Below are 15,606 nucleotides of genomic sequence, written 5' to 3'. Positions count from 1 at the left end.
CGGTCTGGATCTGGAAGTCCTACAAGACCCTTAGCTCAGTCATTCTCCACCAATTTTGGAGGTATCTAAAACTTGGACTTCGGGACTTCCAAAATATACTCAGTCCAGATGTTTCTGTACACTACTGCAGCTACTTGGTTATGTATACCGTACCTGCCTGCTTCTTTTATAAATATATATGTATATTGTTTGAGCTCATGGGTAAAATCAGAGTCAATTAGATTTGTATTCATTTATTTTAAAAAAAACATTATAAAAGAAAGACTTAAAAATCACAGTGTGGTGTAAACTGAGATGTACTTCAGTCATGCATTGTTCACCTAAATTTTTTTACTGTAATAAAGTGTTACTCATATAAACGTCACAGTAGCTTTTAATGAAGCATGGTTTGCATTACAGTGTTTTACAGAACGGCCCATAAGTATTCGGACTATCACATATTCATGGTTTACATACAACCATCCCCTTAACTCGGAGCTTTTTATTCTTCTTTGTGTGCTCATCTTTCGGTTCCAATCAAAGCACAACTGAATGGCCTAAATATTCTCAAAAAGGACACCTTGTGTGAGCCCCAAGTGTTATTTTGACAATGCAGTAACATAGTAAAACCTTAAGTTTAGTTGTCTTAAGCAACATGGTATGATACAGAATTTTCTATGGCTGGATCTGAACTGTCATCTACCATCCTTATGTGGTTCAAGGCTTAAATGAATATGAGTGTATGCCTCTTTTTTTTTGTCTCTTCTGTTGTAGACATCTTCTGTAGACTTTAATTATTAAAATAAAAAATAGGTATCTAGGAATGAATACAAGCCTGATATGGCATCACTTGAAATTTTAGGTAGATTTTAAGGCACACATATTAAATAGTAGCCCCTGTGGAGTCCTTGCTCTGGCTTCCTACCTGTTATCAGCTCCCTAGGGCATCATGGGAACTGAGTTCATGCTAATGAATAAATACAGTTAGACACGTGCCTCTTTTATTGCAGTCTATCAAGCTCAACCCAGGCTACTGCTCTCTGCTGGTTGTCGATGGCATTGCACAAGGCTTCCAGCAGCTCCTCGGTGCAGCTCCAGGTGTTGGGCTCCAGGGTGTAGTAAAGCAGGGGCAGTGTTTCCAGCTGCAGCTCCTCTGCCTGGCACACCTCCTCCATTACATTGTCTTTCCCACAACGTGGAAAAAATTTCCTGTTTTAAGTGTTAGATTACAAACATATTGGAATAAATACACGAGGTTCTGCAAGAAAATGTCTCACTGCCTGCAGATGCCATATACATGTTTTTATTCTCTGCAATGTGAATGCCAGATGAGACTGAACAGAATACAGTTACAATCGTGCAAGAACTTACAATAGCATTAAACTAGTTTTATTTGCAAAGCAAATGAGCGTGCACCTACCTCAGCTTTTTGCGCTTTTTATTTTTAGGGCGAATATGGATGACGATGGGATAAATCCCCTGTCTCAGTAAGCCCTCAACACTGGGCAGCCCCAGCTCCAGGAGACAATGCCTGTCCTGAACCAGAGATAAAGAGACAGAAAACAATAAAGTTCAGAAATGTCCATTCAGCAATGGAGAGGTGAAAAAAAACACACCACTCTGTTGTTTTTACTTGGCTCATGACATCATGTATTGACTGCAGCCGTATGCCCAGAGCCTGCTCTGGACTGCAGGAATCCAACAAGAAGATGCTCCTGTCTTGTCTCTCTGAAGCTTGAATGGGCTCTAAAAACAGGAAACAGACGGAGGATGATGCGGTGCATAGTGTGATGGTCATTTTTGTCTGTGTAGGTGATGTGGTGTCTATAGATTGTTGTGCTCACCTGGAGGGCAGGTGTTAAACCTCAAGCCAGACTCTGCTGGTTGCAGCAGCCTCTCTATCAGACCACGGGAGAGAAGAGACGGGGAGAAAATGACCGGACGCTTAGTCTGTATCTTCACCGGTTGCACCAAACTGTAGGGGATTAAATGCTCCTCATGGCCTGTAAGAGGAAGGTCATATGTGAGAAGTGCATGATTACAAAAATAAATAAATACATTTATGAAAAGTTGCTACAGCCCAGTAACATTTGGCTGGAACTTACGCTTGCTGAGTGTGTAAAGGACCTGCTGAGTGGAGCCGATCCCACGGCAGCCGGGATCCACTGCCTTGACCAATCGGACGCGGCCTGGTGTTTTCTTTAGAAACTACAAAAATGTGGAAAAAATGTCTAACACTTAGCTTTAAATGTCTTGTATAAGAGCTGAGTTAGGGCACCAAAACTGAAATCAAGCATCCTGTTTGGGTAATCTCAAAATGAGCAGATTTACCACCTTCTTCTTCAGGTCCTTTTGCTCCAGCGCCATTTTTCGTAACCTTATGAGTAACAGCTGTTGTGCCCTGAGAGAGAAAGTGGTGTAATTTAGGTCATTTACACTCCAATGTGCTGGTGCTTATCAGCTTAGTTTTAATACTATCCATACGATAGGCTATGATTTATACCAGATCGTAATGCATTTTTCTCTCTCACACATTAGCACTGGCCAGAAATACATCATAGTCTGACTGGCACACCTGTTGTAGTTGGGCATGGTTCCCGTCTGCAGGGGCTTGGCTGTGCTCTGGTCCACCAGGGAACAGTGCCACTGGTATTTTCCTTTGTACCTTGTGTCTGTGACATGTATAATGTCATCACACGAAACACCCAGACATGGCGGCTCACCATGAGGCTCCACGTTGAGATTGACACGCACATAGAAGGAGTCAGCACCCATGAATTTAGGCAAAGAAAGCTCGGAGCTCAGCTTGGAATAAGCTGAGGACAGGAGACAGAACGCGACAGATTAGCCTCAACCTTCTGCGGCATGAATACACATCCTTTTTCCTGTCACGAGGAGAGGTGTATTTTCAAACCTGCTGACTCACCCTCTTGGTTGCTCTGGTGTTTGAGCATTGACGGTTCGGTCCACCACTGAAGAGAAAAGTGGGCCACCTCAGCAGTGCACTGACCTAGCAGCACGCATCCCCCACCAAACAGAACCCGCTCCAGCTAAACAGCAAAAAAACAAACAAACCTGCATGTCTTCATCTCATTCAAACAATCATCTCTTTCTCTGTTGTTGTTTATTTCATTTTAAGAGCTTGCATAGGTGACACAGCTAGAATGTCACTGTGCCATGTACATATAGGCATGAGCGAAAGCACAGAATTTATTTGCAAAGCGTTTATTCAAAATCATGCACGTTTTCTTCACCACACAGACACACACCTCCAGCAGCTCGCTGCCCTCCTTTAGTCCACATTGTTCAGCTGGAGAGCCAGTTTGCACATGGCTGACAAAGATCCCCGTTCGATTCCCTCCAACTATCGTGATACTGTCTGCTAGGCTGGTTCTTCCATTCTTTGGTGAGGTGGGAGGACTCGAAGAGGATGAGCAGGAAGAGGTGGAGTTCCTAACAGATGGCAAAGACAGGCAGCAACAGAGAAGGTGGGTGCGACGTGCATTAGGCAAAAGTCCAAGATTATATTCACTTTTGACAATCAAAAAGTTGACTTTTTTGCTCGCCATTTTCTCCACAAATTCCTTAGACAATGTGCTCACATCACAAATATTCAGATCAGAATATTTGCACTTCACTCAGGTCTATCTGCTAAAGAACATATGAAGAACAAACAGCAGGGTAATAAACCACGACCCTGTCTTAAGAGTATAACCTTTAACCTTCACAAGACAAATCCCTTAAGATGTTCTATACTCAAATTTGTGAATTAGGTTGTTCAGCTGCATCATCATTCTCCAAATAAGGTCAGGGGAGAGTGGGGTAAGAGCCATTTTTAACTAACGTGGTCCTTGTGATAAGAGAAATTAAGATAGAAATCCAATGAAAGCATCTAACAAAAATTTCAGGACGTTATTATCAGCATTAAAAAAGCAAAAAAGAATTAATGTGTGACAAAAGCGCCCTCTATGGGTAAACTGAACATCTGATTAAATTGAAATGAAACCAAAATGACTATTTTAAAGATAATTCTTTCTTTGTTTGAAACACTAAGTTAAAAATCTATTTTCCCTTTACAAACAACCAAATTTGTTTTCATAAAGCTGACTAAACGACACGAAACTAACCAAACGAAGTTGAAATGTCCGCACGCTAATTATTTTTGATTTCTTAAAACAACTTCTGGAACACCAAAGATGTTCCCTTCCCAAAAATGGATTAAAGAAGGTTTGTTGAATAAAGACGTATCAAAACTGGAATAGAATTAATAAATAAACGCCACTTGACACTGTAGTCAAAAGATTAAGTATAAAACGAAATTTAAAAAAAGTGTAGCAGCCATTACATCTGGCATGTCAAAGTTTTACTTTGATGAACAAAAAAGAAAGTTTTTAAAGGAAATTAGTGCTTATCGCTCCTCCCATTTCTGCAGAAATGATGGGTGCTTTCAAAATGAATAGTCAGATGACAGTAAAAGTGCATGGTTGGGTCAGCTCGTCCACTGGCTCATCTGACCCCACTCTCAACCTTTATGTTACAGGAGGAGCATGTGAGTGACTGGTTATTGGGCAGGAAGATGCCAGTACGGTCAGTGTTTTTAGGCAACTTTTCCCCTCAAATTTGTATGGTGGTACCTGGAAACTCCGGGAATGGGTTGGTGTGAAGAAACTGTGGCCAGGTTGACCAAGTCAGGGGGGAAGGGATGAGAGTGTAAGGAGGTCCAGGAATCACACAGAGAGGGTTCACTCTGCTCACCTGAAAACACCAGGAAGCCTTCTGAATTTGCACTTACAACGAACTCCATGCACGTGAAAAAAAAACCCCCAGAAAATGAATAATTTTGAATATACCTGGAATGTTATCATTTTCATCACTACCCCAGGAGTCCATGTCAAACCTTTGTGGAGAAAAACAAGAAGGATGCTAATAAAATGAAATTAAGGCGAGGTTTAAGTAAGAATGAACCAATTACTCACTCTGCGTTAAAACGTCGGTTGATGGAGTTCGCACAAGGAGGAAAGGGAAAAGTGGAGAGGCGATTGATTTCCTTTTCATCGTCATTTGTCTGAGGGGACAGAGGTAAATACTGATATACTGATGATTTTGAGCCCCAGTTAATTTGCTGAAGTCAAGAGCTTTGAAACTCACCGTTGACAGGAGATTCTCCTCCGAGGTGGAACGTGAACCTGTGAATCAACACAGGGGACGTTGAGTTTTAGTAACCCTCCTCACTCAGCCCAGTTATGAGTTACTTTATGTAGACAGAAGAAGAAATGCAAATTCCATTTTCCCAACAAAAAAAACTAAAGAAGGAACTTCCAGCAATCAGTGCAGACAACTTACCCTCTGAGTTGTCATTGGTTTGGCCACCAGAGAGCGCCTGGGGCACAGAAAATGTGGGTTAATAGTTTGACCTCACAGCTAGTCAGAGATATCGTGCGGGTAGAAACATGTCAAGGTTTGCATAAGAATGAGTTACTGTTAAAAACAATAACATCCTAGCTTAGCTGAAGAAATCTGAAGTGCAGATGGTGCATTCCTTACGTAACACAATAACAGCAGGAGAAAACGTGTTTGTGCAGGACAAGCAGAGCTGTGACTTGCGGATACGATGTCTTACAATATGCAAGAAAGTATTTACACTACATCCACAGAGACTAAAACACAAATACAAAGCATACAATCACCAGGACACCACTGATTATACATATGGATTATAACTAGAGCGGTGGTGATCCTGCTGCTGTCAATTAGCTAAATAAAATTGTGATGTCGATCAGGGAAAAAAAAACAGAACTGACCTTTCTTTGCACCAGATAGGTGCCGCTGACCTGGGGGCTCAGATCCAGGTCAAGGGAACAGCAAGGTCCAAAGCACTGATCCTCACTCCAAAGAGACAGGTGGGACTGGGGCGAAGACAGGGAACAATAGATGTTTACGCAGGTCTATGTTGGCATTGAGAGGACAGTTCTGTGTCTACTTACACAGTGCAGACAGGGGCTCTGCTCCACTTGCTCCCGGCATCTCTCCCGCTCTCTTTCCAGCTCTCTCTCCTGTTGTTCCAGGCTGGCCTGCAGCTCTGCAATCCGTTTACGCAGACGATTCTTATCCAGCAGGCAGTCGGTGTACTCCAGCTGCAGGCTGTCTCGACTACGCAGAGCCTGGAGAAAGGATGAAAAAAAGGCAGAAAATGACATTTGAATGCCGTAAGAATTAGTTAGAGCAGCTTTAAAATAATACAGTTTATATAAAATTAAATGCCCAGAGGAACTCTGACATGGTAGGAAACTTTGTTGGGCAGAGCTACAGTGCCCTGAAAAAACATTCAAACCCTTTTGACGTTTTTTCTTTCTGTAATTTAAAGGGACAGTTTTCGGTCCAATTTGGTGAATCAAGTTAAAAGTAGCGCAATTCATCCCCTTAGTTTTGAAACCCAAAGTTATAAGCGGCACAATAAAAATGAAAGAGTTCTCCAAACAGGTCAGGAACAAAGTTCTGGAGAAGTACAGACTGAGGTTGGGTTATATCACTCATAGCACCATTAAATCAATAATCAATATTAAGAAAGAATATGGCACCACAACAAATTCATCAAGAAATGGCAAGCTGACAAAATTCACATACCATCCAATAAGGGCTTTAATCTAAGTAGTAGCAAAGATGCCAAAGGTAACAGTGAAGGAGCTACAAACTGTCTGTCCATGGGACCGGTTTAAGCACTCCACAAGAATCATCTTTGTGCCAATGTGGCCATTGCTTAAAAAAAACAAAACATGTTTGGACTAGACCAAGTGTCATATGAGAGACTCCCCTAAACAAGAGGAAGAAGGGGCTTTAGTATATATGAGACTAAAACTGAACCTTTAGAGCATCAAGGAAAACACAACATGTGGCAAAAACCCATGACCCCAGGAGCACTATGCTCACAGTGAAGCACGATGGTGGAAGCATCATTTTGTGCTAATGTTTCTCATCAGTGGGTCATGGAAGACTGGTGGGATCTGTGCAAAATATAGGCAAACCCATGAGGAAAACCAGCAACAACAGAGATAGAGGTTGTTCAATTAGAGTGACAGTGACCCTCAGCATACATACGCCCTCTTTGGGGTTGAAGGCACCGTCCACTTGGTAACCATGAGGCCAGACTGAATTAACTGCTTCCTCTGTTCACACTGACCTGGTCTCTCTCCTTTTCCAATTCCATGATTTGGTTGAAATAAGACACACTCCTCTTCTGCTCTGTCTCCCAGTCCAGCTGGAGAGTCCTCACTTTCAGCTGTAGCTGCTCACACTGTGACTCCAACTGAAAACACAGTTTGCGATTACACAATTTATCTAAAGGCAGAACAATCCCGTTTACATTGGAAAAAATTAAATGAACGCGTAGCGACAATTTGACCCCTTTAGTCTATGGATTATGGCAATGTGCTACAGGTCTTCACCGTGTCCCTGACCTCCTCAGCGTTCTGTAGTTCTCCCTGTAGCCTTGTGACCATATCACACAGTTCTTGTCTTTGTTCTGCAGCCTCTCTGCGGTCCTGCTGCAGAATATCCATCAGAGCCTGAGATTAAGAGAAACATTACTTATAGAAACACACTAAAAAAGCAAATACAAATATGTTTTCAAATGATAAAGAGTGCATAATCACAAACACACAATGACTCCAGTGGAGGGAACTGAGTTCCTGGTTTGAGTTCCTGTCCTGTCAGCTTTCTGAACCTCAATGCGACGCAACGGCTTCTGAGGTAGAGCAGGTGGAGAGCCATTGATTCCATTGCAGACAGAGGTGTTTGTCTTGGTCTTTGCCGGAGTATCAGTTGTTTGTTTGTCTGCTTCTGTCAGCCTGGACTTTAGCTCCTCTACCTGTTTGAAGAAAGAACAAAACTAAATTACCCAAACACATTTTTTTAACACCCTTCTGTATGTGGTGTTAGGTAACAGGAGCATAACTAGCTGTTTGGTTCTAAAATCAGTCGTCTCACTGGAGGAGACTAGAAAGCCGGTGCAACAGACTGAGGATTCAGTTTGATCTCGGCCTATCTCAGTGTGATAGGTGGAATTGTGCATCTGGACAGCAACTCCAGATGCACATTGAGTTGCCTGTGGTATGAAATGCGCTATATAAATAAAGATGCCTTGCCTTGCCTAATATTGTTATTATCATTTAAGGTGCCGGTATCTCGGCAGTGCCGCCGCCATGTTCTGACAGCACAGATTAAATAAATGCGGCTGATAACATCTACACAGGGGTCCTAAAGTGCTCCGTTCAGCTCTGGTTGCAGCTGCGTGCCAGCTGAAGCAGTTTCTTTTAAACTGCCTTGGGCACAGTTATTTGCTGACTTCTCATGCCGTCAAGCGAAACATTAACTATTTTCCACTTGCTCTGAGTCTTTCACAAAAAATTATGGATTTTTTTCTCTTCCCTTGTACCTATAGTGCTCCTTACCTACCCACCTACCTGCCTTAGCAGTTCCCTCTCACGAGCAGTCGCTTTGCCTTGCTCCTCCAAAGCCCTGGAGTACTTCACAGCCTGCTCCAGGTGTCTGTCCTTCAGTTTTCCGAGCTCTCGACTGGCCGACTCCGAGTCCTGACGCAGCCTTCAGATCACACATCATCCAGTGCTTAAATTTTTACCATTTCCAATGTTGATGAAAAACAATGCACAGAAAAAATGTAGCTACCAATATAAATCTGTTAGTCTCTTGTCTGTTAACCATAGTTCTGTGAGACAGCCTCTATGCAATGCAAATAGCTTACAGGAACAAACTAAGCCATCTGGTGAAGTGATTCAAACCTTTCAAGCTGCAGTCTGTCATGCCGTAACTCCTGAGCTTTACGTTCAGCTCTGCTCCGTTCATCCTCCGCCATCCGACAGCGGTGAGACAGGCGACGCTCACACAGGCGGCTGTTTCGAAGCTGCTCCCTCAGTTTACGCACCTCCAGCAGCAGAAACTGGGTCAAACCCTCTGGACCTTCCTCATCTGGGGAGGAAAACAGTCGGAGGTTGTTATCATGGAGGCTGTCGTGCAAATTGGAATCTCATTCTCAAAATAGAAACTTGTTTAATGTGTGAGGAAAAAAAGCTCGGAGCTCAGCTTGGCAGTACTCACTATCTTGATAACAAGTAGATAACATAAAACACAAGTTTCTGGATCGAAAAGATAACTGTTATTCGCTTTTTAGGTCCATGTCTCTAAACGTCCTTGCTGCTCGTATTAAAATTTGAAGACACGACTTTTAAAAGTTTGATGCCTACCAAATACAAATGGGACAAAGAATATTTTTGGGGCATCAAGAAGAGGAAATGTCTAAAACTAACAAGTAGATTTGTTTCCAATCTAATTAAATATCTACATTTTTACTGAAATATTTCAGTGAAAAACTGATGCAAATGTGAGCATTTATTTCCAACGATTTAAATGAAAACACATGGAAATCCTGGTATCGCAGCCAGATAACCTCGTCTTTTCCGAACGCAAAGTCAAAATAACTCCCCTTAAAGATGTCACATCATGCTGTTTAGGCTCTTCTCAGTCCTCCAGTGTGTTATTGGGAGTTACTCTCTTCTACAGAAGACGCCTTCTAAACTGCCTGAAACGTCTCGTTTGTAATACAGGCTTTTCTTCCACAACTAATCTATAGTCCCAATGAGTGTTTGAGTAATAAAAAGTGTTTGGATTGGTACTGTACATCAACATGAAACAATGGTTGCCTAATGACTAGTTGGCTTGCAGTTTTGATCCACTAACCAATCAGAGCAGACTGAGCTTTTTGGGAGGGGGGCCTTAAAGAGACACAAACTACAACAGAACATTTAAAACAGCACAGCACAACTTAATCTTATAGACGTCCAAAACAAAATGTTGAAGCTGTAAATGAGCATCATATGGGCTCTTTAATTTAGAGAACATCCTAACATGTCATGCAAGTGTTTGGGTGACTTTTCTTAAGCCTGAAGTTCATTTAAAAGTCTAGTGTGTCTTTTTCTGCCCCCACATTCTATCAGTCGAGATGTAAAGAAATCACTGCTTGCCCAGTATGAGGGAGCATCGCTGCGTGGGCTGCTCTCCGGTCAGCTGCGTGTACTGTTCCGGATGGTAAAACTCCAGTGACTCCATGAAGGCCTGAAGGCCTCGCTGGCCCTGACCCCGGAGAATGTCCAGCAAGCGACCTGACCGACAAAAGAAGAACATACTTTCATGTCCACCCCACAGAACTGCAAACCTCCACAGCTGATGCAGTGTACCCACAGAAATGCTTCGATGAGAGTGTCATCACCGCTGTAGTTATAGTTCATAGGCTTTTCAAACATGCCCATGATTAATGGCTGATAAACGAGAAACAGTGTGAGTTGGGTCAGATGTAGAAATTTTATTGGCAACATCTGCCCCTTTATCTTTATCGTCTTTATCTTGCTACACTCCTCATTCTCTCTTCCTGTCTCTCTCTTTTATTACTTACATCATCCTCTAACTGTCTAAGTTCCTGTTGGTTTATCTTGCTGCAACATTTATCTTTACTTCTTCCTGGCCTGACTGCACAGTCATTCACTTGAAAGTCTCTTCATTATGAGTTTACCTAGATCATTTAATACTACTGGGTTTTTTTTTGTCTATTAGGCAAATAAACACTTGAAAGCTGTTAGTTTTTTTCACATTTCCCTATGATTTCTTTCATAAAGGGTTAGATAGTTGTGAAAAAGAACAAACATTCTCTTTCACTTCCAAGGTTTTATATATCAGGACATAATCAAAAATGATTTGGTCCCAGAAGCCTAAGCTCTCTTCTATAAGTCTTCCAAATAAGCCATACTTGTTCAGTCTTTTTCTAATCATACTGTCAAGGACGTTCATATTTAGCGTGCTAACTGAACTTGCTGAGCCAACTGGCAACTGTGGTGAATGTTTTCCACATATAAATAATCTTTCTTATCATAGAATGATGGATAGTTTGGAAATAGTCTTATAACGTTCCCAGAAGATCATTAAAGATCTTAGACGGTTTTCACACACAACTTTTTGGATTAGCTTTTGTTCATTAAATAATAACATAGTGTAATAGGTCATGCGTTGCTGTTCATCTGAGGTTGTACCAGATGATTTTCATTTGTCTGATATGGAAAACCATGGGATCGAAGGATATTGTACGTTCCAGAAAAATCCCAGGTCTTTCATATGGCATAGACATAGATGTATGGCTACTGTGACATGAAGGACAGCCTAATAACTCTCAAGCAAATGTCTTTGCTCTATAACCTCAAAACAAATTTGGGGAGGACTATATGTGAATGTGGTTGTTATATCTGTGTGCTCAGACTTGAATCATGACTCAGACGTCATCAGCAGTTTAAGTGCTTTAGTTATGTTCATAAGACTGAACAGTCCAACTCAACAGGCCAAACGACCTATTCTTTTACACAGCAGCATATCTTTACCTCATCTTCCACTCTTTGAATTTGATGTGTTGACAAAATTAATCAAACCCGGTCATTTGATCTAAAACTGCTTATTCGATGAGCAAGCTCTCACCAGCCTTGCTGATGCGCAGAGGGTACTGCGTGGAGTTGAGCACTTCGTCCTCATCCTGCTCATCGATGACCTTGCACTGGCGCAGATACGGGGTGAGCTTGGCCGGGTGGAGGATGCGGGTGAGCTTGTGTCGCACTCCCTCCACGCGATCCCACAGCTCCTCGCAGCGCTCCTCCGACCACAGGAGAGAAGAGCGCGCCTCCTCCTGAACTGCATCACACTCCTCCCAATCTGTGATACCTGCGGAAGACACAATACTTCCCATTTCAAGACTTTTGTAGAAGAGTTTGGTTAGGCATGAAGTGAAAAAAAACCTGCATTGAAGTGGGAGAAGAGGCATTAATGTGTTCTTTTTTATTCACTTTACATTGAATATCATTTATTTTCTAAAGACATGTTTGCTAGTGTTGACCATGTGTCTGTTACGGTCACATTTCAACCAGTCACAGACTAAATACTTTTCCCACTGAGAATTCCACTGGAGTTTGTTTTTGTCTGACTACTTTTATCTATATCTCTGATACCATCAAAAGAGGATTCGCTGTAGATTTGTTTTCTCTCATTCTAACACAAATAAGCCTTTATGAACTATTTCAAAATAACTTAAGAGAGCTTATTGAAACTGCCAACATGGTAATTTTCTTTCCTCAACACAATGTGTCCCTAAATAAATATTTGGAAAGGATTATTAGCTCTGCTGCATGGTAATGAGGTAATGAGATGGAGCTCTTTACTGGAAATCTTCCAAAGGAATGCTCTGGGGGTATAGGAAACACAACACCAGCCTGAAGCTTTTCCCCTGGATGATCTGATATGGTCTTAAAGCTCCAAACTGCGACAAATCTTCGGTGAGGTGTTCTAGAAATGAAAAGTAGCTTGGATAAAACTGCAGCTTCAGACTATAGTTTAAGTGTGGTGGACCAAAAGGCTCTGGTGCTGTGCGGGTCACAGAGGAGGGGGAGGACTCTTTGTAGGTCATTGTCTCAGAGCGCAGGAATGAAAACACTTGCGTGACTCATGTAGCACACCTAAAAACACACGAGAGGACCACAGACAAAAGCTTTCTCAGCTCAATTCGCCTCAGAAAGCAATAAGAGAAAGTAAACACAACTGAAGCAGCAGGAATTTGTAGCTACATAAATATTTAACCTAAAACTGATTGAATTCTTTATGATTTATCTACATGTAATAAGAGGTGGTGAATCTCTCTTTTTTTTTTGTACTGTTGCAGTGTAAAGAAAGCTTTGATTCATTTTCAATGTCCAGGCATAAACTGCTGAGACGGGCACACTTTAACAACACATGTTCCCGTGAGAACTGCTGTGGATCCTGCTTTTCAATGAAAGACCTAAAGGCAAATCAGTCTTCGGATTATTATTTATCGCAGCTCTCTGTTGTTAACGGATGAATCGGGTGAAGCGAGTGCCAGCAGCAGCTTTCTGCAGCTCATCAGAGCTAACAGGCAGGTCATGGCATGTTGGTCTGGAATCTCTGTCATTACCCCTAAAACAGTCTATTCAGACTTTGTCCTCATGTGATTATTAGCAATCTATACGGTTAAAGAAAACACGTTTATGAAGAGCAAAAACTTTCCTGGACTTACCATCATCTCAGCTATTCAAAATAGGTGCTCTGTAATAAGAATGCTTTATATTCTGACTAAGTATCAATGGCACAGAATTGTACTCTAATAACAAAATAAGAAATAAAAAAGAAGGCAACTAATGATAATAACTTTTCATCGTACTGTTCAGTCATTTTATATAACTGGACTTGATGAAATTTCATTTATTTTTTTACTTTTCTTGTTTAAAAATGTTGGAAACTTAATAAAATCAAATATATATATATATATATATATATATATATATATATATCTTTTACAATGTCAGATGTATATTTTCACTGTTGATTCAGGTGGTTTGAAAAAAAAGAGTTCACATATAACGTGAAATTTGGAAGGACATACAATGGAAATCAGTATTTAACATGACTTAATAAATTCATAGGGAGTTTTAATAATGTTGTGAGAAATTAACCAAAATAGTAAATTCAAGGTGCTTAACTGATTGCCCTTGATTTTTAACATTTGACATTGTATTACAGACCTGCACGTGTCTGAGGATTCTAACCAACAATATGTGGTTGATTACACTGCGAAATATGATCTTTAGATCACTTAATTTTTTTTTGGCCACAGATTGGAATCCGGACTTCAAAACCTCACCACTGATACCATGTGTCTAACAGAATTAAAGCGCACTCCTGGCGCCGTTTAACGCGCTGCTCTGACGTTACTAATTGATGGAACAGTTGCAAGTCTGTCAATTATTTCCCTGTGACACATTTGCAACGGACAGTATGACCATTAATATTGAGATACTGGACTATACCGAAATACTGAAATTTTAAATGTTGACTTACCACTCATGTCCTCTTTCTGTAAGTATGAGACCAAGTAAAGAGCGGTGTATTCAAGTCTTCGACATCACACTCGCATACAAATACTAGTCACGAGTGAAACCCAGGAGTGAAGTCATTAGACAGTATGTGGGCGCCTCCTCACTCCTCGTACGCGCAGGTCCCTCCTTTACGCACGCACATGTAGGCGCACTGCTCCAAATGAGCCACTCTGACCAGCCCGGAGGTGGGGAAGAAAATCCCCCGCTTGTCACCTCTTCGTCGATACTTCTTCCACTGACAGTAATTGGCACGTATGGTTCGATGGAAAGCAAGTATTCGTTCAGTGGAGTCCTCAAGCACTAGATGGCGCTTTCAACTAATGCTTGTCGTCTCACAAAGCCACATAAACTGTGTTTTAACCTTAAACCGTCAGTGCTGTAAAATGAATTCTGAAGTTAGGAAAAGTATGCCCACCCAGCCCGTGAGGTACTGTAGCGCTAGAAATAGGGAAAACAATTTGTGACAAAAAATGTCTCGAAGACAATGTGACTCATCAGCTTTATGAATCACCCTCCAGGTGTCCCTCACCAATCGAATGCAGACCTTATTAAACAAGAGGCAGAGGTTTGATTTGTATGACTGTGTCCTGGAAAAGCAGATTAGTAACATCAGTTTCTGAACCCGTTGCGGTCTGTTACATCACAATGAAACAGTTTCACCCTAGTAGAAGTTTAATGCTTGTTCACCTATGGTTATACTGTCTCTTGAACTTACACCAGACTGACTGTAACTAATGGAGATAAGCACTAGACTATAAGCAGCGCAGCCGAGCCATGCACTCAGGGAATGACTCAAACAAGTACAAACAAGTGCAAAAATAATTATGTTATAGGTGTGCAACATACTGTAGCTACTCGCAATATTACAGCCTGATGAGCGTTGCGTTTGTGTCATGATTAAAGCTGTGCACATTAAGAGGGGAAATGCTATGAAAATAGCAATGAAATGCTTTGTTTGATATCTATCTATAAATGTAAATTACGTGTAAGAATAACAAAATAAGAAGATATACATGTCATTTAGGAGTTTATGTTGTCATCCCACAGTAGCTCAACACATAGTGTGGGATGGCACAGTTGACAGTATGTCATGTCTTCCAGTTACAGTATGAAGGCGGACAGGAAGTATGCTGTTCAAGGCAGAAGAATGAACCTCTTTTTTTGGCATGTGTACAGGAAATGTAAGACTCCTCCATCTCTGGGCCTCCCCTGAATAAACACTACTGAGAGACTGTGGGCACTAATGTAGATAGAAGATGTAAAGGAGACACTATGAGCTCTCACCTTCCAACACAATGCAGAAAATAGGTGACGATTCTGAAAGTAAGCTGTCTGGTTGTTTGTGCTGGAATTGAAATAGACTTGGCATCAGGGCACTCTCTGTGAGTGGGTTGTGTGCATCTTTCTCACACTCACTGAAGAGTGTGACTTTGGATTTGTATCCCATTATTGTCTAAAATAGTGTCAAGTTTGTGTAGAGATGATATGATTTTATAAAGTTTTAGCTGTCAATTCACTAAATAGTTTTAAATGAGAGGGGTTTATAAATAGGAGACAGAGTGGCTCTGATAAAAAAAAAAAGCTCAGCTTCCTCCTACTGTTTTAATCTTGTGCTATATCATCTAATCTTGCCTTT

At 41.4% G+C, this 15,606-nt stretch overlaps 1 protein-coding gene across 3 annotated transcripts; it reads right to left on the bottom strand.

Moving 5' to 3' along the window:
- Nucleotides 1–217: 217 nt before the first annotated feature.
- LOC142371695 (caspase recruitment domain-containing protein 10) lies at nucleotides 218–14,190 on the bottom strand. 3 transcript variants are annotated; one of them, XM_075454419.1, is made up of 24 exons: nucleotides 13,933–14,190; nucleotides 11,509–11,748; nucleotides 10,014–10,151; nucleotides 8,775–8,961; nucleotides 8,439–8,577; nucleotides 7,637–7,843; nucleotides 7,422–7,541; nucleotides 7,157–7,282; nucleotides 5,964–6,140; nucleotides 5,781–5,885; nucleotides 5,323–5,359; nucleotides 5,128–5,165; nucleotides 4,956–5,044; nucleotides 4,830–4,876; nucleotides 4,614–4,734; nucleotides 3,249–3,432; nucleotides 2,906–3,029; nucleotides 2,555–2,795; nucleotides 2,311–2,380; nucleotides 2,085–2,187; nucleotides 1,824–1,982; nucleotides 1,613–1,725; nucleotides 1,400–1,515; nucleotides 218–1,188 (listed from the first exon to the last, which is right to left on the bottom strand). In XM_075454419.1, the coding sequence occupies exons 1-24, from the start codon at nucleotides 13,937–13,939 to the stop codon at nucleotides 981–983; spliced, it is 3,096 nt and encodes a 1,031-aa protein (XP_075310534.1). In that variant the 5' UTR covers nucleotides 13,940–14,190; the 3' UTR covers nucleotides 218–980. The 3 variants fall into 3 exon arrangements, with proteins under 3 accessions (XP_075310534.1, XP_075310535.1, XP_075310536.1); XM_075454420.1 differs by having other exon boundaries at nucleotides 2,314–2,380; XM_075454421.1 differs by having other exon boundaries at nucleotides 7,434–7,541.
- Between the last annotated feature and the right edge of the window lie 1,416 nt (nucleotides 14,191–15,606).

This window comes from Odontesthes bonariensis, chromosome 21, assembly GCF_027942865.1.
Source record: "Odontesthes bonariensis isolate fOdoBon6 chromosome 21, fOdoBon6.hap1, whole genome shotgun sequence".
Lineage (NCBI taxonomy): Eukaryota > Metazoa > Chordata > Actinopteri > Atheriniformes > Atherinopsidae > Odontesthes > Odontesthes bonariensis.
Note: the sequence above shows the minus strand (reverse complement) of the source record. Positions and strands in the feature narration are given on the sequence as shown.

Excerpts from the sequence above, each read along its gene's own strand:
- LOC142371695 (XM_075454419.1), bottom strand. Across the intron at positions 7,844-8,438 it reads AGAGGGAACTGCTAAGGCAG|GTAGAGGAGCTAAAGTCCAG; the intron begins GTAGGTGGGTAG and ends TTCTTCAAACAG. Across the intron at positions 7,542-7,636 it reads TTCCCTCCACTGGAGTCATT|GCTCTGATGGATATTCTGCA; the intron begins GTGTGTTTGTGA and ends TCTTAATCTCAG.